This window comes from Marmota flaviventris, chromosome 10, assembly GCF_047511675.1.
Source record: "Marmota flaviventris isolate mMarFla1 chromosome 10, mMarFla1.hap1, whole genome shotgun sequence".
NCBI lineage: Eukaryota > Metazoa > Chordata > Mammalia > Rodentia > Sciuridae > Marmota > Marmota flaviventris.
Window position 1 is genome coordinate 114,222,178 of NC_092507.1, and position 24,918 is coordinate 114,247,095.

The following is a 24,918-nucleotide window of genomic DNA, read 5'->3' on the forward strand; positions in this document are numbered from 1 at the left end:
GACCCTGTCTCAAAAGAAAAAATAAAAAGTGCTGGGGATATGACTCAGTGGTTAAGTGCCCCTGAGTTGAATCTTTGATACAAAAAAAAATAGTGGGGGTGAGGGGAGCCAATAGACTATATCATTCTTTGTTTATTCTTACTGACTGGTGCTTTTTGTTGTTGTTGTTCGTGGAAATTGAAATAATAATTTGCGGCCAGGCTGGGGTTGTGGCTCAATGGTAGAGTGCTCATCTAGTGTGTTTGAGGCACTGGGTTTGATCCTCAGCACCACATAAATGTGAAATAAAGATATTGTATCTACCTAAAACTAAAAAATAAATATATATAAAAAAAAAAGAACACATAATTTATTCAGACTTGGCACTGGTTTGAGAGTGACCTGTAACTTAGAATAGCTGCACTGCCCTCAACCCCAGTCTTAAGCTCCAGGTGTCCCATCTCAACCACTAGTTCTTCACATACGCATTTTATTATTTGTACCCTCCAAAAAGAATTCTTCTTGGGAAATGAAAGCCAGTTTTAATTCCTTTCTAAGGCCTAACCCCGATAATCCCCAGACTTGGTGGAAGATTTTGGGTTTAGATCCATGGGACACTTTGGTATTGAGAAGAAATCTTTTTTTTTTTTTTTTTTAAATGTGCTAAGGATCAAACCCCAGCACCTCTCACTTGCTAGGCAAGCACTCTACTGCTGAGCCACAACCCCATCCCCAGAGAAGAGGAAATCTTGATCAAACATGATGTGATTGTTAACTCTTTGTATACATCCTATACAGAGGATGGGACCTGTATTCATGTAGTACAGTTAGTTGTACAAAATCATGATAATATCATTTGATTTATTATGTGCTGTTTTCTGTGCTCTTAAATAAAATAATCCTTCTGAACTCTCCTAGACCCGAAAAATCCTGTCTGCCTGTGAAAAGAACCCCACAGATGCCTACCAGCTCAATTATGACATGCACAATCCCTTTGACATTTGTGCCGCATCTTACCGACCCATTTACCGTGGAAAGCCAGTGGAGAAGTGTCCACTCAGTGGGGCCTGCTATTCCCCTGAGTTCAAGGGTCAAATATGCAGGGTTACTACAGTAAGTGCTGCCTCAAATATGCATCTAGGATATTGAGGGGGGGAGGGGAAAGAGAAAGAAACATGGAGGTTCTTTTCTCCTCTGTATTTGCCTCAGCTCCTTGAAGCAATGCTACTAGAGAAAACTAAAGTTTCTCCCCACTGCTCCATCTCTCAGAAACAAACACCCATCTACTGTGTTTATTGAGGAGTATAGGGAATAAGTCCTCACAGATCTCTAACTTGGTCTTCTGTTTCCTCATTTACAGGTGACAGAGATTGGCAAAGATGTGATTGGTATAAGGATCAGTCCTCTTCAGTTTCGCTAAGGCCCCATTTGTGTGGGAAGCAGAGGAGTCAATAACATATTCTTCCTTCAAAGAATTAGTCTTTGACGTCTCTGTACCCTTCTCCTACAGCCACCCTTCAGATTATTGATATCTCCTTTTCTCTTCTTCTATCAAAGAATATCAAAACTTGACTTCATTGTTCATGAGGACCTCTCCTTTCCTCAAGGTGGTCATAGTTGTCATTACAATTGGCCTTGCCTTTCCAGCTTAGATCTTTTAAAGAACAAATGAAAACCTGTGGCGGATATTTGTTTAGTAAATTCTTTCAATATTTATTCCTCTCCTCCCCACCACCTTTTTTTCCTTTCTGCTATGAAGCAGCAAGATGTAATGAATACGATACCAGTTTTACTCAGCCACACCAAACTCTTAGATATTTCCCCATTTTCCTTGGGCATTATATTCCTAGGCAGGCACCCTCTGTGCTCAGAAACGTGAAGTCTAAGAAGAAATCATTTGGCTTTCAAAAATGCACACCACTTTCCATTGATTTGTCCTTTACAACCATTGTATTCATTTTTTTGTTTTCTCACACTAAATAAATTTCTACAATAGCTTCTTGGATTGCCATTTATTTCTTGAACATTTTCGTGCTCCTGTTCATATTCTGTAGCTGTCCCACCAAACTCTGAGAACTTTTACCACTGAGCTACATTCCAGCCCTTTTTCTTTTCCATTTTGAGACAGGTCTTGCTAAATTGCTGAGGCTGAATTCAAATTTGTGATCATCTTGCGTCAGTCTTCCAAGTCACTGGGATTTCACACATGCACCACCACACCCAACTATCAAAGCAGATGTATTTTCTTCTAATATTTTTTTTTAATTACCAAAGTAATAAATACCACTGTTATGGGAAAACATTTTTCATAGGGTATGTGTGAGGCATAGATCTAAATTGCTGCGAGAGTGATATAAAGCAAGTAGCTTCCTATTCCTTATTTTGTTTTTTGATATCAAAAGTTGAACCCAGGATCACTTAACCACTTTAATATGGTTAATCACTTAACCATATTCCCAGACCTTTTTATTTTTTTATTTTGACACAGTATCTTGCTAAATTGAACTTGGGATCCTCCTGTGTCAGCCTCCTGAGTCACTGGAATTACACACTGGGCCTAGCCCCTATTTCATTTCTGTCATCTTCCATCTACTGCTAATTATAGCCAATATTTGTTGGGTACCCACTACATATCTTAGCACCATTCTAAATATTTTCCTGCAATATACACTTATGATTAATTAATATGTAGTACACTGTATATTACAGTGATTACATTGGCAGTATAATGTTTTGCTTGTAGAAATTAGATAGAATGATGTACCAGGCCTTTAAAAAAAAAATATATATATATATATATATATTTTTGCATTTGAAATTCATGCTTTTAGTAAAAACAATATATTCATATAGTTAAAAATGTCAATGTATCCTGGGACAAGTATTACTCATATGCTTTCCCTGTGCCACCCAGGTCCTAACACCTTTCCCAAAACAGGTAACCACTGTTTTTTTGTTTCTTTTAAATGTTTTTAGATGTAGATAGAAACAATATCTTTATTTTATTTATTCTTATGTGGTACTTAGGATTGAACCCAGTGCCTCACACATGCGATACAAGTGCTCCACCACTAAGCTACAACTCCAGCCTCAGGTAACCACTGTTATTAGCTATTTATGTCCTTTCAGAAGCTTTTTTTATTTTTATGTGGTGCTGAGGATTGAACCCAGGGCCTTGCACATGCTAGGTGAGCACTCTACTGCTGAGCCACAGCCCTAGTGCCCCCAAGCTTTTTTTAAAAAAAACACTTAAGTATTTGGGGCTGGGGTTGTGGCTCAAAGGTAGAGTGCCATGCATGAGGTACTGGGTTTGATCCTCAGCACCACATAAAAATATACTGTGTCCACTTATAATCAAAAAATAAATTATTAAAAAAAACACTAAGGGTTTAACCCATAGGCATTTTACTACTAACATACATCACTGTTCCTTTTTTATTTATTTGAGACAAGGTCAAATAAATTGTTGAGGCTGGCCTCAAACTTGTGAGAAACTGGGATGTGTTCAGAAACTTTTTGTGTATATATAAACAGTTTTGAATATGTCTCAAAAATAAAAAGGGTTGGAGATGTAGCTCAGTGTACGTGCCTCTATGTTCAATCCCCAATACACCAAAAACAAAAACCCAGAAAAGCAGCCAGAAGGTGAATACTGAGACGAGATGTTAGGAGTATCAATAGTAAACATAGAAAAAGCAGAATCAATTTTAAAAAATAGTGCAAAGAAAGAATCATACTAGTATATTTCCAATTGCCCTTTGCTCAGTCCAAGGTTCCAGATTCACTTTTTCTTACCTTGAGTTCTAAGCTCCTGGCCTTATGACCTATAGTTTAACAGTTCTGATAAGGAAATGAGAGAGATTCAGCAGAGAAATGTGCCTGACAGGAGCCTGTGAGAAAAGAGTAACCAATGAGTGCCTACCAACTTTAAAGCCCTAGCCTAGGAGATGGAGATACAGCAACTAAGGTAACAGCTAAAATCCTTTATTTGGCCATGTTTAAAATTCCGCTGGGGACTGGGAGGCAGAGAAGGAGAACAATAAACAAGGTAAATAAATCTATAGTGTGTCAGATAGTGTTCAGTATTAGAAAAAGAAGTGAAGATGGAAAATGTGAGTTGGGAGGGACAGAGGTTGCAATTTTATTCAGCTTTTATTTTTTACTTTGAGACAAGGTCTCACTAAATTGCTTAGGGCGTCCCTAAACTGTTGAGGCTGGCTTTTAATTTGTGATCCTCTGGCCTCAGCCTCCCAGCCAGTTGCTGGGATTAACAGGCATGCACCACCGCAGTGGACTGTTTTTTATTTGTTTGTTTTGAGACGGGGTCTCGCTAAATTGGAATTTGTGATTCTTTCGTCTCAGCTTCCAGAGTCGCTGGGATTACAGGGGTGCACCACCATGCCCTGTTCAAAGTCCAAGATAACATTTGAATGAAATATTGAAGAAAATAAGTGGGATGAGAGGATATGGCCGAACTGATATTGCACACTTATAATCCCAGCGACTCGGGAGGCTGAGACAAGAGAATCCAAGTTCCAGTTCGGCCTCAGCAATTTTGTGAGGCCCTAAAGAAGTTAGCAAGACCCTGTCTCAAAATAAGTAAACAAAAAAACTAACAATTATGGGCTGGGGTTGTGGCTCAGGGGTAGAGCGCTCAACTAGCACGTGTGAAGCCCTGGGTTCGATTTTCAGCGTTACATAAAAATAAATAAAATAAAGCTATTGTGTCCATGTACAACTAAAAAGTAAATATTAAAAAAAAACCTAACAAATTAAAAATTAAAAGTACAGGGAATGTTGCTCAGTGTTAAAGCATTCCTGGGTTTAATCCCCAACATCAACTAAAGGGGGGAGTGGCTGGGGCGTAGCTCAGTGGTAAAGGGCTTGCTTGGCACCTTCTTCAAGGCCCTGGGTTTAATCCCTGGCACCCAAAATAAAATCGGGGGGGAGGGATGGAAAATAGTATGATATGCACCATCATTACCTTCTCAGTTATATATGCATAGATCTGGGATTTTGTAGGCAATTTGTCTCAATGTGGGCTATCCAAAGCTCAGGAAGGAATAATGAAAGAGCTTTTCTAGGTAAAGTGAGAAGTTAAGTGAAAAGAGTACAAGCCAGGAAGTTCTCCAGGCGAAACAGACAGACAAACCAAAAACAAAATCACACCTCTTCCCGTCCCTTTAAAAATGGCGGTTCCCCCAAAGACCAATGATCCCATTGGCTGTATGAGGCAGAGTGGGCGGGAGCTAGGGGGCGGGCACGCTATAGCTGCCGGAGTCCAGCCTCCTACGGCAAGTCAGAGGCAGAAAGATGGCGGCCGCTCCGGAAGACTGTGGTGTTGGGGCCGAAGCGGACCGGGAATTGGAGGAGCTTCTGGAAAGTAAGAGCCTGTGATGGTAAAGGTCCAAGGAGGTAGTTTTGAGGACCCATTCAGGGGAGTGACCCTGAGATATTTGGGGTGGAGCAGGAAAGTATTTTAAGTGATTGGCGGGGGCGAAGGTCTGGCTGCGACCCCAAAGAACATCTCTGGGTCACCCTGTCCCTCCTCCGCGGTGGGAGCTGGGGAGTTCACTCTGGGCCCCTCAGCTGCCCAGATCATTGATCTCCCTGCCGGGAGAAACGGTGCCCTGTAAGACCGTATTTGCGAGCCCCCTTCAAACCCCCTTGCATCAGGTTAGTAAATTCTTGAAGTGTAGCTCCCCTAGGCCAGTAGCAGCTTTTGGTCCTCGGTGGGCAGCGAACCGGAGACTCACGGTTTACATACATTAACTCTTAAGCCCATAGGGCGTCCTTCTGTGCCTCGTCTTAACATAAGACACATCTTTTTCCCCTCCCAGTCCTTTCCCCTGTTTTTTACAAGCCCCCATAATTCTTTCATCTTGCAGTTGTTCAAGTAAACTCCTTTTCCATTATTTTGAGAAAATGAAGATGGACTGTTCATCCTCCTGAAAGACAGTGGATGTTCTTTTCTTTCTTAGCTTTTCCTCCACTCCTCTGTTCGTTTTCTGCCCAGAGTGGGGCTAGTGCCCTTTCCCTATGCCTGGCAAACAGAGTGGTGGTGGCAACACAGGCTCTTTAGGACAGAGTTGAATTTTTTTAAATCTCTTGCTCAGTCAGAGATGTGAGCAGGCAGAAAAACGAACAGAAACAGTGAGGAGTGCCAAGTGACTCTGAATTGGCAGAGTTATCTGGAGAGATGAGACCAAAGGGAACTCTAGGAGCTTGCTGTGGGAGAACTATATTGAAGAATAACATAAGTGAGTTTAATGCCCTCCCATAAAGTGCATGGAGTCCCTCAATTTGTACTAGCATCAGGACCAATGGAAATCTGGGTGGGACATCTTGTGCAGTCTTGCCAAAGATTATTCCCACTTTAAGGCTCCAAAGTGAGTTCAGGAGGATAAGGACATTTGTGTCCTCTGCTTTTGTTGGATATTTATATGTAATTTCTAGAAAATTATTAGTGTGTAAGGGTGGAAGTATTGCTGCAGAACTTCTTTTAACTTTCTCCTCCCAGTTATGAGATGGACACTTGTTCCACCATAGGAATTTCTTTCCATTTGATTACAATAAATTTGGTAATACTGAGAGAATTGGAAGGCTTATTGATCAGTGGGCTAGGAAGGAGAGACTCCAAAAAAGGAGAAAACTTGAAGAAAGTTCACACTTTGGAAGATCATTTTCCCAATGCTTTGCCCATAAAACACCCAGCCTTGCATCTTCATCCATCCCCAACACACACACCATGTCTCTTGTCTCTGAAGGTGCTCTTGATGATTTCGATAAAGCCAAACCCTCCCCAGCACCCCCTCCTACCACCACGGCCCCCGATGCTTCAGGGCCCCAGAAGAGATCGCCAGGAGACACTGCCAAAGTATAAATTCCACCCCCTTAAGGGAGAGGGAGGGGATGGGCATGCAGCTCTGAGCAGAGGTGGGGCAGGCCCCTGTGGGCCAGAGGGGAGGGTGGAAGGGTGCTTTGGCCTCACACTGCTGAGTGCTCTTGCAGGCCTTAGTCCTTGTAAAACAGGGACCCAAGGTTGAGTGGAAGTATCTCAAGGATGTTCCTTGAGAAAAGAGTGTGTTTAAGTGGTTGGATTTGATTGATACCACTTTATACCTTTCCCTCGATGGCCAGAAGCCTTTCTTGCTGTCCTAATGAGGAGAGGTAGATAGAATGTCCAGTGGAGGTTGGTAGGAGGGAGGTCCTACATTTCCTGGAGCTACTACTTGTCTCCTATCAGTAGAGTGCCGGTAGTGCGTGCCATAAAGGATGCATTTTGACTGCCCTCCCCTGCAGGATGCCCTCTTCGCCTCCCAAGAGAAGTTTTTCCAGGAACTATTCGACAGCGAGCTGGCTTCCCAAGCCACTGCAGAGTTCGAGAAGGCAATGAAGGAGTTGGCTGAGGAAGAGCCCCACCTGGTGGAGCAGTTCCAAAAGCTCTCAGAGGCTGCTGGAAGAGTGGGTAAGGAGGAGATCTAAGACAAAGGGAAATATCTAGACAGACCTACTAAGTCTTTATTGCTTGATAACACCAGGATTCTCAGTAAAATTGAATCAATCATAATGTTACAGCCATAGGATGGAGCGAGGCATCAGGAGGAAATATGAGAACCAAGTTTAAGGAAAGGAATGAGATGTTATAAAATAATAAAAAATATTATCCAAAACTGACCATTGTAAAGGATGCAGTGTTATTGTAGATGTTACTGTGGAGAACAAACTGATATACAATCCATGTAGATTTAAGAAATGGCTATGAAGATAATAAGAGTATTCAGAGATTTGAAGCAATAGTTATTTACATGCTTCATATCCAAGCTGGAAACAAAGTATTATAGTCAAGCAGTCAATTAAAATCCTAAATGATCCTGGTTGTTTTGATCTCTTCTAGGCAGTGATGCAACCTCCCAACAAGAATTTACTTCTTGTCTAAAGGAGACATTAAGTGGCCTAGCCAAAAATGCCACTGATCTTCAGGTTAGTGGGGAATGGGTAGGAGATCACAAGGGGCCCACTTTCAAACCCTTCACTAACAGTCTGTAAAGACATGCTCCTGGATGTCTTCCAACTCTATCCTTGCCTCATTATTTTGTTACAGGCAAGTTTAGATTGTTCTTTCCCACCTGAAAGAGTGGTAGCATCCCAGAAAGGCAGTATACCTGTTCACTTCTCTCTCGTCCTGACTAGAACTCGGGCATGTCGGAAGAGGAGCTGACCAAGGCCATGGAGGGTCTGGGCATGGATGAAGGGGATGGGGAAGGGAACATCCTCCCCATCATGCAGAGTATTATGCAAAACCTACTATCCAAGGATGTGTTGTACCCGTCACTGAAGGAGATCACAGAAAAGGTTTGTGCCACTTGATCCTTTTCTTCTCACTCTCCATCTTATCAACTCATATGGGTTGCTTTGCTCCAAACCTGCAGTGACAATAATGAGTGTACAAGTCCGTTTTGTTCATTCTTTGCTTATTTTGCGGTGGTGGGAAGAGTTGGGGGGTGTAATATCTCTGAGCAATAAACCCACTACACTGAGAATCTCTGTGGTGGAAGGAGAAATCCTTCAGCTATCGTTTTCCATAAACGCTTCAAGACTTTGGGATTGTCTGATCAAACCCTTCTTGTATTTCTGACTTCATTTATCCAACAAGTATTCACTGGCTTTCTATTATGAACAATTTAAAAAGAGTTCAAATGATGATCCCTTCCATCAAAAAGCTTATAATTTTACCAGAGAGATGACATGAGCAACATGTGGCTAAATATGAAATGAATAGTATATCAGTCAAGAGACAAGGGTTTGTTTGGCCTAAGTCCAATAGTCAAGCTAAGAATGGCTTTTACACTTTTTTTTTAATATTTATTTTTTAGTTATAGGTGGACACAATGCTTTATTTTAGATTTATGTGGTGCCAAGGATCGAACCCAGTGCCTCACACATGCTAGGCAAGCGCTCTACCTCAGAGCCACAATCGCAGCCCTGGTTTTTACATTTTTAAAGTTTTTGTTTTTGGTTTTTTGTGGTGCTGGGGACCTTGTGCAAGTGAGGCAAACACTCTACCAACTGAGCTATATCCCCAGCCCTTAAAGGTTGTTAAAACAACAATAAAGAATATACAATAGAGACCATATAGGACCCTCTAGACCTAAATATTTATTACCTAGCCCTTTACAGAAATAGTTTGCTAACATCTATGATAATAAATGCTAGTACAGCCAGATGATCTGATTGGAGTCAGTGCTATTTCTCATGATGAACTTGTTTATTTAGTTTTTCTTTCTCCTTTCCTTCACATTTTAAGTATTGTCATTCCCCTTCCCCACCCATTGTGCATTTAATTCTTCCCTATCCATTCTCTTTCCTTAGTATCCAGAGTGGTTGCAGAGTCACCGGGAATCTCTGCCTCCTGAGCAGTTTGAAAAATATCAGGAGCAGCACAGTGTCATGGGAAAAATATGTGAACAATTTGAGGCAGAGACACCTACAGACAGTGAGGCCACTCAAAAGGCCCGTTTTGAGACGGTGCTAGATCTTATGCAGCAGGTAAGGCTTTCTCTTGCCATCTGCTCACTGATACTGTCTGCTTGGGTGTTTGGTGAAGAAGTTACCTAGGAAGGATATACTGTACTGCCAAACCTGGGTGGAGGAGGAAGCACAAGAGAGTCCATATTGCATGGTCAGAGAAATCAGAGAGATTACTAACCAGATTCCTTGTCAAGCTCCTCTGTTATTTTCTGGGCTTTTTTTTTAATCTTATATTTTCTGTTTTCTAGCTACAGGATTTGGGTCATCCTCCAAAAGAACTGGCTGGGGAGATGGTGAGTATATCTTCTAGATTTTAATCTGAGCCCCCATTTCAACAACTCTGGTGATTCTACCTAAAGTAATAATTACGGCTGCTGGAGATGGACCTTCAGAAACTCCAGCCTGAAAAGTGAGCAATTATCTGATTTGCTTCATCTCTTCTCCAGCCTCCTGGCCTCAACTTTGACTTGGATGCCCTCAATCTCTCAGGCCCACCAGGTGCCAGTGGTGAACAGTGTCTGATCATGTGAGACAAACATGTTTTCCTCCCTGAGTCCCAGCCATGGGAAACATCTGGAGTCAACAGAACCATTGGGAACCGAGAGAGACAGGATTGTCATCTGCAGGAGCGGTTTGCCCACAGCCCTCCATAGTCCCATTCAAGATTGTGCCATACTGGCTGAGGCTTTTCCTCTGACTTTCTAAGAGTAGGATCTGTTTCACAGGCCATTTCTGTGAGCCCTGCTCATGGTTTCTGCTGCTAGCAAAGACCCACCTACAAGCCAGGTGAAGGAAGGTACCCCTTTGGGGGAAGCACCTTCTTCCCTCTCCCAAAATAGCGTTATACATGTCCACATTGATGTTCACTTTTACTTCCAGGGTCTTCGTGCCTTGTCTCTACTCCCTCTCTTGGATCTGGGGAGTAAGGGCAGAGTCCTGGGACTCTATTTCTACACTTCTCTTGGACAGGGACTTTGGGAATGGGGAGAAACTTAGCCTCAGCCGGAAATGTAGATCTGTCCCTTGCTCTCTTGCCTTTAGACAGACCATTCTGAATTCTCTGAAGGGAAAGGGCCTTAGTATCTATTACAGTAGGGTTGGAAGAGAAACCTTTTCCTCCCTCTAGGTGCTGAGTCCTCAACTTCCTGTTCCAGCCTGAGAACTTCAGTTGCTATCCTGGTTCTTTCTACAATGCTGTATGATCCGGATGAACCCAGCCCCTGACTTAACATTGCCTCCTGCCTGTCCTCTTATCTCCTTTTTAAAATACCCTTCATTCCAACCCTTCTTAGCCCACACTAAGATGAAGAAGGGCCCTTCCCATTCCCCCTCATTTGGTTCATCCACCACTTTGACTGATTCCTTCCCTCTCTGGCAAACACATAGTAGTAATGTCAGGTGTGGCAAATGAATGGCTATTCTACCCAGATATATTCTGGCTTATTTGAATCATCTGATTCCTTTAGAATCCTTGGTTCACGAAGGTGCTTAGGAAAGGAGAAGGGGTGCAGCCTAGGTCCTTTTCCTGCAACCTCATGGGGCAGTGTCTAATAAATATTCTGAGTGAGGAGTGTGGCCTGTTTTTCATCCAGGTCTTTTTCTGCTTCCTTAGCTTCTATAAGCTGCAGTGTAGGGAATGTGATTAGTTTTATGTAACATCATGCTAGCCTTCACCACCGCCCTCAATCCCCAGCTCAGTCTGCACCTCAGTTGGCAAAGGAAAATAGTTCTCTTTCCTCATTTTTCTCTTGGGTATTTCAATTTGAAAAGCGTTGCAATTGGTATTATATTTTTACTTTTCATTTTCATACTATGATTAATGTTAGTAATATATTGTTTTAACATGTTTTCTCAGTTATTTATCTTTGAGCTGACATTGCCCTTCTCAGTGGATCTAGGGATCTTGGCTGCCATATGTTTGGTGGATACCCTGGTCAGCCTAGCTGGCTGTCCTTGTTCACTGGAAAATAATTCTTGCCAGAACAAATTCACATTCATCATCTGAGTCACTTTGAGCTACTGACATGTCACTTTCCCCTGGTTTAAAATTTTTCACTATTTAAAAGTCCCATACATTCTCTGGCCTTGGAAAGGAAGGAAATGTTCTTGAGGCCTTAGGCTATTTGGAAAAGTCCAGTACCATACCTAATCAGAGCTTGGAAGAACCCAGGTCTGAATGTGAGACTTCTACTTTGTGACACGTAGAAAAAGTACAAGGGGACTTGTGATGACGGTTATGTGGCCTGAATGCCAAAATTCTCTCCTTAAAGTTCCAGCCCAAAACTGGGAAAGAATAGAGAACAGGAAGGATGAATAAAAGGGCTCTGCTCTTTGAACTGTGTATATACTGTCCTGCCAGTTTTCTTTTCTGGTAGCCTGACCAAGGCTTTTAATCCATGGATTTAAAAGTTGCCCTAGTCTACTTTAGCTCTGTTCCCAAGACACTCGTTTTCATTTTCATTTATTTTGATTTAACATGAGCAAATTGACTTCTGATTACTCTCTGATTCAAAGTACTATTTGAATTATTCTAGGACTTGTGGAGGGATAGAGCTGGGTACCCTATGGTAGTCTTTCTTAACCATGTATGGTGTAGAACCAGGTTTTTTTGTTTTTATACATCTAATTCTTCATATATCAAAACTGACAGATATGGACTTTACCCTGCATTGAACACACCTTGTAAGATTTTGTTTTTGTTTTAATACAGGGGATTGAAGCCAGAGGTACTTAACAACTGAGCCACTTCCCCAGTCCTTTGCCCAGGGCCTGGCTGAGTTGTTGAGGCTAGCTTTGAACTTGAGATCCTCCTGCCTCAGTCTCCTGAGCCATTGGGATTAGAGGCATGCACCACTATGCAAGTTTGACAACATCCAAACTGTCGAGACCCTGTTCAACAGATTGAATCCATTGGTTATGTTCTTGGATATCACAACCATGTAAAATATTTAAAAGTTTCTTAACACTCTCAGTTTCTAATTCCTCATGCCACAAATTGGAGGTTGGAGCCTCTTCACAGACCAACACAAGTCTTCAAACCACCTTTGAGAAGCATTGCTCTGGGCCCTTTTTAGTCTTTTCATAGATTCTAGTCAAACATACATTTCTATGCTTGTGGAGTTCGCTCCCATGTGAGAGTTGCCCTTAGAGAACTTGTTCTACAGCAAGAATATATCACTGGAAGAACATCTCACATTTTTCTAGCCTGCCTTTTCTTCTGCTTAAAAATAACTATTGCAAAGCTTAGGTTTGATGAAATATGTATGCTGCTCTCAAATTTTATAGAAGATGCTTCTTTGTTCCAAAATTCTATATCTTAGATAATAAACTCGTGATTGTATGGATGGCTTCATGAATTAAGAATCAAATCCATACAGAATTTGTAATATTAAGGATATGTTCCTGTGACATCCTTTTAAAGCCTCATGAAGTAGTTATACTGTTGAGATGGCTTTTGGGAGCTTGGAAAAAACAGTGGTCCACATTAAAAAAGACTAGAAGGCTTTAAGGAAGTGGGCATGTTGTACAACAATGAAAAACCTAACCAGCTGACCATATCCCTCAGAAAGGCCTGGGGCTTTTTTTTTTTATATATATATATATAAAGACAATAGGAATAGGAAAGGCACTGAGGAAGGGTTACCAGCAACTTGAGAACTTTAGAAGTGGCTATTGTAAATTGTTATAGAACTGTTTTTCTTTGTCATGATGGGATGATAGGATTTAAAAATTTTTTTAGTTGTAGATGAACACAATACCTTTATTTTATTTATTTATTTTTATATGGTGCTGAGGATCGAACCCAATGCCTAGCATGTGCTAGGCAAGCACTCTACCACTGAGCCACAACCCCCCACCTCCAGGATACCATCTTGACGTAGCAAAGGATAGTTGGCAACATTTAATTTTAGAAGCAAGGTGGGTGAATTTCTGTAAGGGAAACAAGTTCAAACTAATATTAACAGATGACTAATAGAACATGAGTGGTCTAGGAGTAAGGTGGACAGCCACAAGAATTTTAAACAAGAGAGGTGAAGAGCTTGAACCAAAGACTGTAATGAAAAGTCAAAATTCTTTGCTAGTTTCTAAGCCCAAGACAGTCTATAGGTTCACAAACTAACAATTGAAAGAGTTGTTTAGTTAACTACAAGTTAAGGTGGCTGGGGATGTAACTCAGTGGTAGAGCCCTTATCTAGCATGCATGAGAGGAAAGAATATCCAAAGAGCTGGAAAACAGGGATATAGGGTCTGAGTGGACACAGACACCCGGGAACCCAAAGCACCACACACTGCCTCCCCTCATAGTAGTAGTAGACCCACTCACATTATATTATGAAAATGTGCAGTCAGGACATAAATGGAATGTTAGCCCAAATCTACCTTACAGTGGGTCCAAAGACCCACTTTAAGCCAGGCACAGTGGTGCACACCTGTAATCCCAGTACATTTGGAAATTGGAGAAATGCCCATTTTTGTTTTGTTTTGAGACAGGGTCTCATAAAGTTACTTAGGGCCTCACTAAATTGCTGAGGCTGGCTTTGAACTCTTATTCCTTCTGCCTTAGCCTCTTGAGTCGCTGTGAATACATTCTTTCAATAACCTTCAGGAAGGAAAATTAGAAGCTGTTTGCATTTATGAAATATAGGCAACAGTCTGTATGTACTCAGTGTCTTAACCTGGAGTTATGTTAATATAGTCAAAAAGGACTTGAATGCGGAAGGCTGAGGCAGGAGAATTACAGGTTTAAACCTAGCCTCAGCAGCTTAGTGAGGTCCTAAGCAACTTAGCAAGACCGTGTCCCTGGTACCAAAAAAAATGGGTGAGTTGGACCTGGAAATTCTGCAGAATGTACGTTTGTTTGCTATACCAGGGTTATGGCAATCAGGTATTTGAGGATATGTTAGTCAAACCTAATGATCAAGTACTTTTCAGTTTCTTGATGAGATTATATATATATATATATATATATATATATATATAGTATATTGAGTGTGTGTGTGTATATATGTGTATATATATATATATATATATATATATATATATACATACATATATACATACATACATATACACATATATACACACACACTCAAGATGGGAAATAAGGGGCCGAGGTTGTGGTAGAGTGCTTGCCTAGCATGTGTGAGGCACTGGGTTCAATCCTGGGCACCACATTAAAAATAAAAAAGGTATTGTGTCCATCTACAACTAAAAAAAAGATGGGAAATAAGTCCTGGAAAGGTGCAGGGGTCTGCCACATTTTAGTCTATTGGTCTGAAGCATTCTGGAATATTCCCTCAAGTAATGGACAGGTTATCACAGAGCTCTTACAGTTTTGGAGGCAGCATATTCTTATCCTAAGGCAGCTTAGGAATGCAAGAAAGGGTTCAGCAACAGGTATTGGGGGGGCATGTCTCCTGGAAAATTCCACAGTACTAGAGGTATATATGATAGGAAATGATCCTATGTGGATTCCCTGGCAATCCAGACCTCAAGGATTCTGGAGTAAGATGGTGACATCTTTAGCAAAGAAAGTTTTGAGAAGTGTCTTCTGGCAGGCTGTTAAGCTCCAGTAGAGTCTCAGTTCCTGGCTATGAGATATTAAGTGACTGACTGTATGATCAGTTACCCATATAACTAGCTGGTTCTTGTCAGACCAAGTTGTAAGGTTAGGTGGATATAGCAACAATCCATTTTACAGCAGGAAAATATAGTCAGGAAGAGGCCCAAGAAAACTTGGTGGCACAAGTAAATTAAATTGAACAAAGGGTCTCAGCCACCTTCCTGTGCTAGTTACTTTAGTTGCACTGAAATCTTTGCCTTAGCTCATACCTATTGCCACATGAAAATTCCTTCAACTGTCTGACAGGAAGGAAAAATTGAGGTCTAGACAAGTTGGCTTTTTGCCTTGGGGAAAGCCAAATAGGGCCTACAGCCTCTCAGTAGCCCCACTCAGAAATAGCTCTAAAGAGAGATGATGAGGACAAGTCCTTTCAAAGTGTAGGGTATCAGGTGCAGTGGTACATGCCTGTAATCCCAGAGGTTCAGAAGGCTGAAGCAGGAGGATTGCAAGTTCAAAGCCAGCCTCAGCAATTTAGCAAGGCCATAAGCAACTTGGTGGGCCCCTATCTCAAAATTAAAAGGGCTGGGCATATGGCTTAGTGGTTGAGAGCCCCTGGGTTCAATCCCTGGTACAAAAAGGGGGAAAAAAAAAGGCTGGAGATATTGCTCAGTAGTAGGGTGCCTCAAGATCAATTTCCAGCACCCATCTCCCCACACAAATCAATTGTATTTCTTTTTTGTTTTGTTTTGTTTATTCTAATCAGTTACACATGCCAGCAGACTGCGTTTCAATTCATTGTACACAAATGGAGCACAATTTTTCACTTCTCTGATTGTACACAAAGTAGAGCTACACCATTCGTGCAATTATACATGTACCTAGGGTAATGATGTCCATCTCATTCCACAAATCAATTGTATTTCTATACATTTATAATGAACAATCTGAAAATGAAATCCAGAAAGTAAATCCACTCAGCATCAAAAGGAAAAAACAAAAACAGATGAAGTGAAATTTTTTTGCCATGAGAACTACAAAGCATTAGATCAAAGAAGATCTGAATAAATGGGAAAATATCCATGGTCATGGGTCAGAAGACTTATTAAGTCTGTAACAACCAAGTGTGGTGGCTCATGCCTGTAATCCCAGATGCTTGGGACACTGAGGCAGGAGGATTGTGAATTCAAAGCCAGCCTTGGCAATTTAGCGAGGCCCTAAGCAATTTAGTGAGACCCTGTCTCAAAATAAAACATAAATAGGGTTGGGGATGTGGCTTAATGGTTAAACATCCCTGGGTTCAATCCCTGGTACCAAAAAAAAAAAAAAAGTATAACACTCCCCAATTAGTCTCCAGATTCAATGCAGACAAGTGGATTCTAAAATTCATGTGGGCCGGGCATAGTGGCACACACCTGTAATCCCAGAGGCTCAGAAGGCTGACACTGGAAGATCACAAATTCAAAGCCAGCCTCAGCAAAAGTGAGACATTAAGCAACTCAGTGAGACTCTGTCTCTAAATAAAACACAAAACAGGGCTGGAGATGTGGCTCAGTGGTTGAGTGTCCCTGAGCTCAAAACCTGGTACTCTAAAAAATTTTTAAAAAGTAAATAAAATAAAAATTCATGTGGAATTTCATGGACATGGAAGAACCAAAACGGCTAATAAAGAATAAAGTAGGCGGGCTCATTTTTCACTTTCAAAACAGTACAAAGCAATGATTAAACAGTGTGGTACTGGCACAAAAACAGACACTTGAGATCAATGGAATAGAATTGAGTCCAGAAGTAAAACTTTATCTGCAGTCAAATGATTTTTGCCAAGGGTGTCAAGACCATTCAGTGGAAAAAGAATGACTTTCTCACAAATGGTGTTGAGTAAATAGTCATGTAAAAAACAAAGTTTTGTCCTTACACCATTTACAAAAATTAACTCAAAATGTATCAAATACCTAAAAATAAGAACTAAAACTAGAGCTGTTAGAAGAAAACACAAGGATAAAACCTTATGACTTTGGGTTTGGCAAAACATTCTTAGATAGGATACCAAAAGCACAAGCAATAACAACAAGAGATAAATTGTATATCACCAAAATTAAAAAAGTTTTGTGCTTCAAAAGACTGTCAAGAAATTGAAGAGAGGACTGGAGTTGTGGCTTAGCAGTAGAGTGCTCACCTAGCACATGTTTGATCCACAGCACCATATAAAAATAAATAAATAAAGATACTGAGTCCAACTACAACTAAAAAAAATATTTAAAAAAAAGAGAAAAGAAAAAAGAAATTGAAAAGACAATCCACAGAAAGGGAGAGAATACTGGCAAACTACATATCTGATAAGGGAACTGTGTCTAGAATGTACACTCTCAGTAATGAAAGACAACCCATTTTTAAAGTGCACAAAGACTTTGAATACTTATTCCTCCAAAGAAGGCATAAAATTGACCAAAAAGCACATGAAAATTTGCTTGACATCATTAGTTTTCAGATAATTGCAATGAAAGCCACACTGAGATCCCACTTCACAACCTCCTAGGATGACTAGAATCAACATAATGAGATTACAAGTATTACAAAGGATGAGGGGAAATCAGAATCTTCATACTTTGCTGCTGTGAATGTAAAATAGTGTGACAGCTTTGGAAAACAGTGGGAATTCCTCAGATATGTAAGCAGAATTAAACATGATCCACCAATTTCATTCCTTGGTACATATCAAAGATGAAAATGGATCCACACAGAAACTTGCACATGAATGTTCATATTAGGATTATTCATATTATCCAAAAAATTTAGCCAGGTATGGTGGTCCACTGCCTTTTAATCCCAGCGACTCTAGAAAGTGAGGCAGGAGGATGGAAAGTTCAAGGCCAACCTCAGCAATTTAGCAAGGCTTTAAGTAACTTAGCAAGACCCTGTCTCAAAATAAAAAGTAGAAAGGGCTGGGGTGTAGCTCAGTGGTAGAGCACTCCTAGATTCAGTCACCAGCAAGAAAAATAAAAAATAATAATAGCCAAAAAGTGAAAATCCAATGTCAATCAACAGAATGTTGTTTGTCCATAAGAAATGAAGTATTTGTTAGGTGCAGGACAGGCTGAAAAAGTTGTCTGCAGGGCATGCCAAACAAAGTTAGCTGCAGGGTGACCTGGCCACTCAAACCCTCTGTCTGGTTCTTTATCACCTGTTTGCTTCAATCCCAAACGCCCAAGCCCCCGCTCAAGACTGAACACTCAACCCCCGCCCCCAGGCTGAACACTTAACCCCCCTTGTGCCAACAAGGCAGCTTGCAGACCCAGAGACCCCATTAGAATTTGGCTATAAAAACTCCCTCCTGTGGGGCCCCTCTCTCTTGCTCTGTCTCTCTTGCACGCGGTCTCTCCCTCTCCATCTCTCCTCTTCTCTTCCCCTCCCCCCCTTTTTCTTTCTCTCTGTCTCTCTTTCTCCTCTTTTGCACTGCTGCAATAAAGCTCTCTTGGTCGCTCTGAGTGTTGTGGTCACTTTCCTTTCAGTACTCATACATGCTACAACAAGAACGAAACTTGAAAAACTGTGCTAAGGGAAAGAAGCCAGTCATAAAAGACCACATACTATACAATTCAATTCATATGAAAGTTCAGAATAAAGCCAGATACAACGCACACCTGTAATCTCAGCAACCCTGGAGTCTGAGGCAAGAGAACTCCAAGCCAGTCTCAGCAACTTATTAAGGCCCTGTTTCAAAATAAAAAGGCTGGGTATGTGATTCAGTGGTAGAGTACCCCTGTTTCAATCACTGATACCATGCAAAGGGGACAAATATTAAGTTCAGAATATGGAAATTTCTGGAGATAGAAAATAATAGTTTCTTATGAATGGTGACAGCATGGGAAATTGGGGGCAGGTGATAGCTAAAGTATTGGGTTTCTTTCTTCTCCTTCTCCTCCTTGTATACTACCAAAATTAAAAAGTAGGATTTATTCATTTAAGAAGAAAAGAGAACTCTCACAGGGCAAGAAGGGACCCCCTTAGAGTTGCCCTAGGTGTCTGTTTGAGGTGATGAAAAGGTTCTAAAATTGGCTGTGGGGATGGTTGCACTTATCTGTGAGTTGTGCACTTTGAGTGAATTGTACATAAATTATATCTTAATAAAGCTGTTTTTTAAAAAAGTGTCATCCATCAAGTCTGTGAGTCTACATCTTAAAAGAGAAGCCTGGGTTTCCAAGTAAAGACTTGAAAGTCAAAGTATGTGGATGGTAGTTTAAACTGTAAAAACAGATACAATCAATTTGGAAGAACGTGTAGACTAAAAGGAAAGAGAAGCTAATGAAATAAATGGTCAATGGGATGATATAAATTCAGCCATGGAAAACAGTGTCACCGAAATTAGTATGATTGAGTATCTTGAAGACATAATTATCACAACCTCAAATTCAATAGGACAGCCCAAATGAGAATGGGAAAATTTAGTGCTAATGGCAGTTGTTTGGGTGGGAATAGTAATGGTATTCACCAAGGAATGGATACAAAAAACCAGATCATGGAGGATGAGGCTTTTGGTCCCCTATCCTTCACTAAAACTACTCTTGTCAAAATCTTAAATCTCCATTTTTCAAAAGTCTGTTGGTCAGTTTTTAGTCATCTTCGGTCTTTTGAGTGGGAGCGATGCAGCTTATCCAGCACATCATGGAACATTTTTGGGAATGTGTTTTGTAAGACCTTTCACTCCTGATTTTCTTAGCTTTCTTTCCTGACTACTCCTTTTTGATAATTTTTGCTGAATGCTCCTCTTCTCTGACCCTTCTAGTTGGAATGCCTCACAATGAAAGGTCTCAGTCATTAGATTTCTTCTTTTCCACATTAACTGAGCCCTCCCCATCCCATTGCTATCTATATCATTTATAATTTAATGACTCCCCAATTTATCAGTTTTCCCTTCTGTGAGCTCCACATACATATTTCTAATTGTTTATTCAGTAGCTCCATTTAGAAATTTAATAGGCATCTCCAGTTTAACATCTCTAAAATAGAACTGAATGTTTTCCCCAAAAAACTGTTTCTATTCCCCCATATGCTCAGTAAAAAGCCTTGCTATTTATTCAGTTACTCAAGTCAATCTGAGATATCCTTGACTCTTTCTTACATCTAACATTCAATCTATTAACAAGGCATTTCTATGCCACTTTCAAAGTATATTCTGAGTCCAACCACTTCATATCATGTCCATTTTAACACTAGTCTTGCAGGTCTGCAATAGTTTCCTCACTGGTTTTTCAGCTTGTATTTTGCCTCCTTGCAGGCAGTTAAAAAAAATCAATCAGGCTGGGCACAGAGATGAACACCTATAATTCCAGCAACTCAGAAGGCTGAGACAGGAGGATCACAAATTCCAAGCCAGCCTCAGCAACTTAGCGAGGCCCTCAAAATTAAAAATAAGACAGAATCACAGACTCTGAGACAGGAGTCATCTTTGTTTTCCGTTTGCTAGCAAAGCAATAAAACTTTTTCCTTTTCCTCAAAAATAAATAAATAAAAAGGGCCGGGGGATGTGGCTCAGTGGTTAAGTGCCCTTAGTTTTAATCCCTGATGCCCAAAACCACAAAATCAACAAGAATGAACCTCTTCAGCCAAGCAACTCTTGAGCCTGAGACAGGAAGATTGTAACAACTTCAAGACCAGCCTAACAGGCTGGGATTGTAGCTCAGTGGTCGAGTGCTTATCCAGCATGCATGAGGCACTGGATATAAATGAATAAATAAAAAATAAAGGTCCATCAACAACTAGGAAAATATTAAAAAAAAAAAAAAAAGACCAGCCTCAGCAACTTAGTGAGGCAATTCAGCAAGACCCTGTCTCAAAAAATAAAAAGGATTGGGGCTGGGATTATGGCTCAGCAGTAGAGTGCTCACCTCGCATGTGTAAGGCCCTGGGTTCGATTCTCAACACCACATAAAAATAAATAAATAAATAAAAGTTATTGTGTACAACTACAAAAAAAATATATAATAAAAATAAAAAGGATTGGGAATGTGGCTCAGTGGTTAAGTGCCCCTAGGTTGAATCCCCCATTCCAAAAATATTAAAAAAAAAAAAAAAAAAGAAATGATGTGACTTTTACTCAAAATCCTGTGTGGCTTCATAGGATAAAATTCAGTCTCTCCTTGGTCTATAAGTCTGTAAGTGACCTGGCTCATTCTCCAACTAATTTCTTTACGTGCTCTTTTGCTCACTGGCTTTCTAATTAAGCACACTCAAGCTTCAAAGTCTTTAGCTTGCTTATCCCTCTGACTGGAATGCTCTTTCCCAAGTATGCATGGGTCATTCTCATAGTTCAGGTCTTTATGCATATGTCACCTCAATAAAGGGGCCTTCCCCAAACTCCCAAAGTAAAAGAGCACCCCCCATAACCCACTTTTATTTTCCTTTACAGTACTTCTCATAATTTTGTGCTACTCTTTGTCTCTTCTCACACTACATTCCCATCTACTCCAGTAGTCAGTTCCATGAATGTTAGAATCTTGGTTTTATTTACTGCTGTAACCCCAGCACCTAGAACAAACCCTCCCAAATAAGTAGTACAGTAAGTAGTTGACTAGCAGAAAGAATAAATTATAATGGTCGTCATAAAATAGCTACTTTGCACTCCAGCCCTGTTTTACGTGTTAAATTACAAAGATTTTTTTTAGACACAGTTCCTGCCCCCAGGAGCTTATATTCTATAGGATAGTTAGATTAAAAATACATAATTATGTATTAAATATTATAGGCAAAAAGTTGTGAAAAACGTAATACAAGCTGGTGTACTAGACCTGATTTAAGTGGAAAAATCCAGTCTAATAAAGGTTTAGTAGATGCGCAGTCCAAGAAAAGGGAGCAAGCCTTGGGGCTGGAATCTGCTTTGGTCTGAGTGACAGCCAAAAAGGTCAGAGCAGAGCTAGGCAGTGTGAGAGGAGATAAAATCAAAGAAATAAGTGCCAGATCATGTAGAGCCTCGCGTGGAGGTCACTGCTAATTTTGATTTTTATTATGTAGCCAGACACTATTAGAGGTTTCGAGCAGGGGGCTATGACCCGACTTCCATTTTAAAAAGTCACTCCAGCTGTCCTGATTAATTGCAGCAGGGCAGTGATGGAAGCAGAGCGCCTATTGCACCAAGTAGTGAAGTAATGTAAGACTTGGAATAGGATGATAAGGGTAGAAAGGTCCAATTCTTGCACCCTGACCTTCTGGTTAAAAGGGGCGGGGAGATAAAGAAATAAAAACCGACCGATCGATGGATCCCCAGCCTGGCAGCTGGGAGCCATCCTCTACAGGATTCCTTTAGGTGTCAGAGCGAAGCTGAGTGTACAAAAATCACGCTTCGTCACCGACCCATTCTTGGGAACCTTCACATCACCCCTCTTCGAAGAAAGCCTCCTGAATAGCTTAATTGCACCTCAAACTTGAGCCCCTTTTACAAAGACGGATAAATAAGGACTGTCGGGAACGTGCGCCTCCTTAAGCCGCTGACGGAAACGAAAGTCGTCAGAGGAAAGGGTTTTTTTCAGAAGAAATCTGTCGATAATTGCTCGTTCCGGGTGTGCAAGAATGGTGGTCACCCAGGAATTTGCCTACCAGACCCTTGGAAATGAAGTTTTTTTCCATCACAACTCTGGGAAGCCCCTAAATCGCACGTGTTTTGAGTTATCACAAGAGACGCCAGCCCTCCGCAACATTACGAAAACAACTTTGGCTCGTCGGTAATGCGCACGCGCCCCACACAGTTTTCCGTTGACTTTAAGCCCCGCCCCTTATGCGTCCTCCGTGGAGGGTTGGGAGCCGTGAGCTCGCCCGACCACTCTTTCCTCAGTCTTCTCGAGCACATCGTCGCAAAGGAGGCCGGAAAGCGTGGCGGCGCAGGCGCAAGCGCAGAGAGCGGAGGCGGTGGTGGTGGCGGCCGCTGGCCAGTGTAAGATGGCGGCGGCGTTGGTGGCGGCAGTGGACGGGACGGCTGGGCCTGGAACAGTCGGAGCAGCCGCTGGCAGAAGGATGACCCAAGACGGGAAGCGGGCTGCTGAGCCTCGCCGGCTCCCGTGCTTGTAACTGCCCCAGCCGGACACCCCCCCCTTGACCTACCCGGTCCGTGTCTCGTCCCGGCTCGGCCTGCCCCCCTCTCCCTTGCCGGTACCCCACAGAGTAGTCCTGATCCCTTTTCCAAGATCCTGGGGCTCAGGTCTTCTCCTTCCCTTGACTCGAGTCACTGTCAGGAGGACCGGTTGTCCTATCTACAGGTCTGTCCTGGGGTTGCCCCCAAAGCCACCCCCGTAATTCACAGGGACTTCTTGCTTCGTCGGGTGACCCATTTGTGTGCTCTTATTTCTCCCTTTAGATGGGAGATGCGAGTCGCCCTGCGTCTCCCCGTCACCTCGGGGCCACCGCGCAATGTGTCCCCCTCCCCCATCCCAAGTTCTCAGGCCCAGCACCTTGTACGGAATGCCGAGGTCCAAGGAACCCGGAGTCGGTTGTTGCCGTCTGGTCTTGTCCTCTTTAGGATAGGATTCTCTTAGTTTACCAACTCCCACCTCCAAATCGTTTAGGACACCTTAGAACGGTCCCGTTTGGTCCCTGTTAGTTGGAAAGCATCTGGCGGCTTGAATTTCTGACTCATGATTGTTGCTGGAGTCTCTGTAAACAAACCGGCACTAGCGCTATCACATTCTCTCCGATATTCCCACCCCCACTCCCTGCCCTGTGCGTTCTTGTTGAGAGGTTGTTTGGTTGTGGTTTAATGTTGAAAAGAGTCAGGTTTTCCTTCTAAATGACTTCTGGTTTTAGTGGAGCTAGGATATCTTAGCTTGCCTGGCTTCTAATCCTTGGATTTGTTCATTTTATTTCCCTGTGTATGGGATTATTGTTGAGCTGTCAGATAAGTTATTCTGGTTTTAAATAGTTCAGAGGAGGTCTAAAAAAAATACTAAAATGTACTCATAAATATTTTTATTATGTTTAGTAGAATAGACACCTTTGCCATGTAAACTTTAACTTTTCTCAGTCCTTCAGTGAATCTGCAGACCTATTTTCTCAGGAGTTCAGCCTGGCCTTACTTCAGTGATAAAAGGAGGAAAGGTGAGTGGGAGTTGAAGGCATTTAAATTCCTAAGTTCTAGAGAGACCCTGCCCTGAAGCTTAAGTGTTGACCACTTAAGTCAAAATTCCTATCACAATTTCCAAAAGAGTTTGGGTATTGTTCTTGGCTGCATTCCAGCTTTGGTTAAATTACTTTTCCAAGTTTAATTTGCTGTGTTTTGACTTTCTGTCCTAGACTATGGCTGTCTGTATTCAAATGACTTAAGCCTAGAAGTGAATGTGTGTCCCCCATCCCGTGTCTCCCTCTTTTTTCTTGTTCATTTGTCTTGTGTTTTGCCTTTGTGTGGATCATGTTTCTTAAACTGTAAAAAACTAAGAATTATTTTGCCTGAATTCTGTTCAGCCCTTTGTCAAATCAGGTTTCTTCCCCTCTCAGAGGGCTCTGGGTTGTCATCTTTGCCATTTAGAGAATAATCACTTGTAACTAACTAAAAGCTGAGGGATGGTGAATGATGCTGCATTTATTTGGTGTCTCAGACCTGTCTCTGAATTCCAACTTTTCAGAATATAGTGGGGAAATTTTTGGTTAAAAAAATACAGTAGGGCTGGGGATATAGCTCAGTTGGTAGAGTGCTTGCCTTGAATACACAAGACCCTGGGTTCAGTCCCAGCACCACATACAAACACACACACACACAAATATATATATATATAGTGGTTGTACCTGGTCTGAAGAATTCTTAGCAGAATTATCCAGTGCATTCAACAGTATGAGAGAAGAGTGCTAAGGTTGAGGTTCATAAGGTA

General features: G+C 41.5%; 3 protein-coding genes and 1 long non-coding RNA gene across 8 annotated transcripts in view; 3 read left to right on the plus strand and 1 right to left on the minus strand.

The window, feature by feature from the left end:
* The window catches only part of Copa (COPI coat complex subunit alpha), a 44,666-nt gene extending 42,687 nt beyond the window's left edge, over nt 1–1,979 (plus strand). For both annotated transcript variants that reach the window (XM_071618259.1, XM_027950732.2), the window contains exons 32-33: nt 898–1,092; nt 1,340–1,979. In XM_071618259.1, coding sequence (XP_071474360.1) covers nt 898–1,092; nt 1,340–1,399 — 255 coding nt within the window. In that variant the 3' untranslated portion in view covers nt 1,400–1,979. The remainder of the gene's footprint in view (nt 1–897; nt 1,093–1,339) is intronic.
* Nucleotides 1–23,697, minus strand: part of LOC114104561 (uncharacterized) — a 37,479-nt gene extending 13,782 nt beyond the window's left edge. The window contains exon 1 of the long non-coding RNA XR_003584859.3: nt 23,509–23,697. This is a non-coding gene — a long non-coding RNA (uncharacterized lncRNA). The remainder of the gene's footprint in view (nt 1–23,508) is intronic.
* Pex19 (peroxisomal biogenesis factor 19) lies at nt 5,269–11,851 on the plus strand. The gene is made up of 8 exons (XM_027950739.2): nt 5,269–5,362; nt 6,747–6,856; nt 7,282–7,447; nt 7,877–7,962; nt 8,173–8,334; nt 9,352–9,528; nt 9,759–9,803; nt 9,957–11,851. Exons 1-8 carry the CDS (start codon nt 5,293–5,295, stop codon nt 10,038–10,040), a joined length of 900 nt encoding a protein of 299 aa, XP_027806540.1. The 5' UTR covers nt 5,269–5,292; the 3' UTR covers nt 10,041–11,851.
* Nucleotides 22,871–24,918, plus strand: part of Dcaf8 (DDB1 and CUL4 associated factor 8) — a 47,257-nt gene continuing 45,209 nt past the window's right edge. Inside the window, exons 1-2 of one of the 4 annotated variants that reach the window (XM_027950734.2) lie at nt 22,871–23,164; nt 24,078–24,151. The gene's annotated coding sequence lies outside the window, so the exon portion shown is untranslated. The other 3 variants (XM_027950737.2, XM_027950736.2, XM_027950738.2) reach the window with 3 other exon arrangements.

Coding starts and splice junctions, on each gene's coding strand:
- Pex19 (XM_027950739.2), top strand. CDS start 5,293: ATGGCGGCCGCTCCGGAAGACTGTGGTGTTGGGGCCGAAGCGGACCGG. Junction 6,857..7,281: donor CGCCAGGAGACACTGCCAAA/GTATAAATTCCA, acceptor CCTCCCCTGCAG/GATGCCCTCTTCGCCTCCCA. Junction 8,335..9,351: donor TGAAGGAGATCACAGAAAAG/GTTTGTGCCACT, acceptor CTCTTTCCTTAG/TATCCAGAGTGGTTGCAGAG.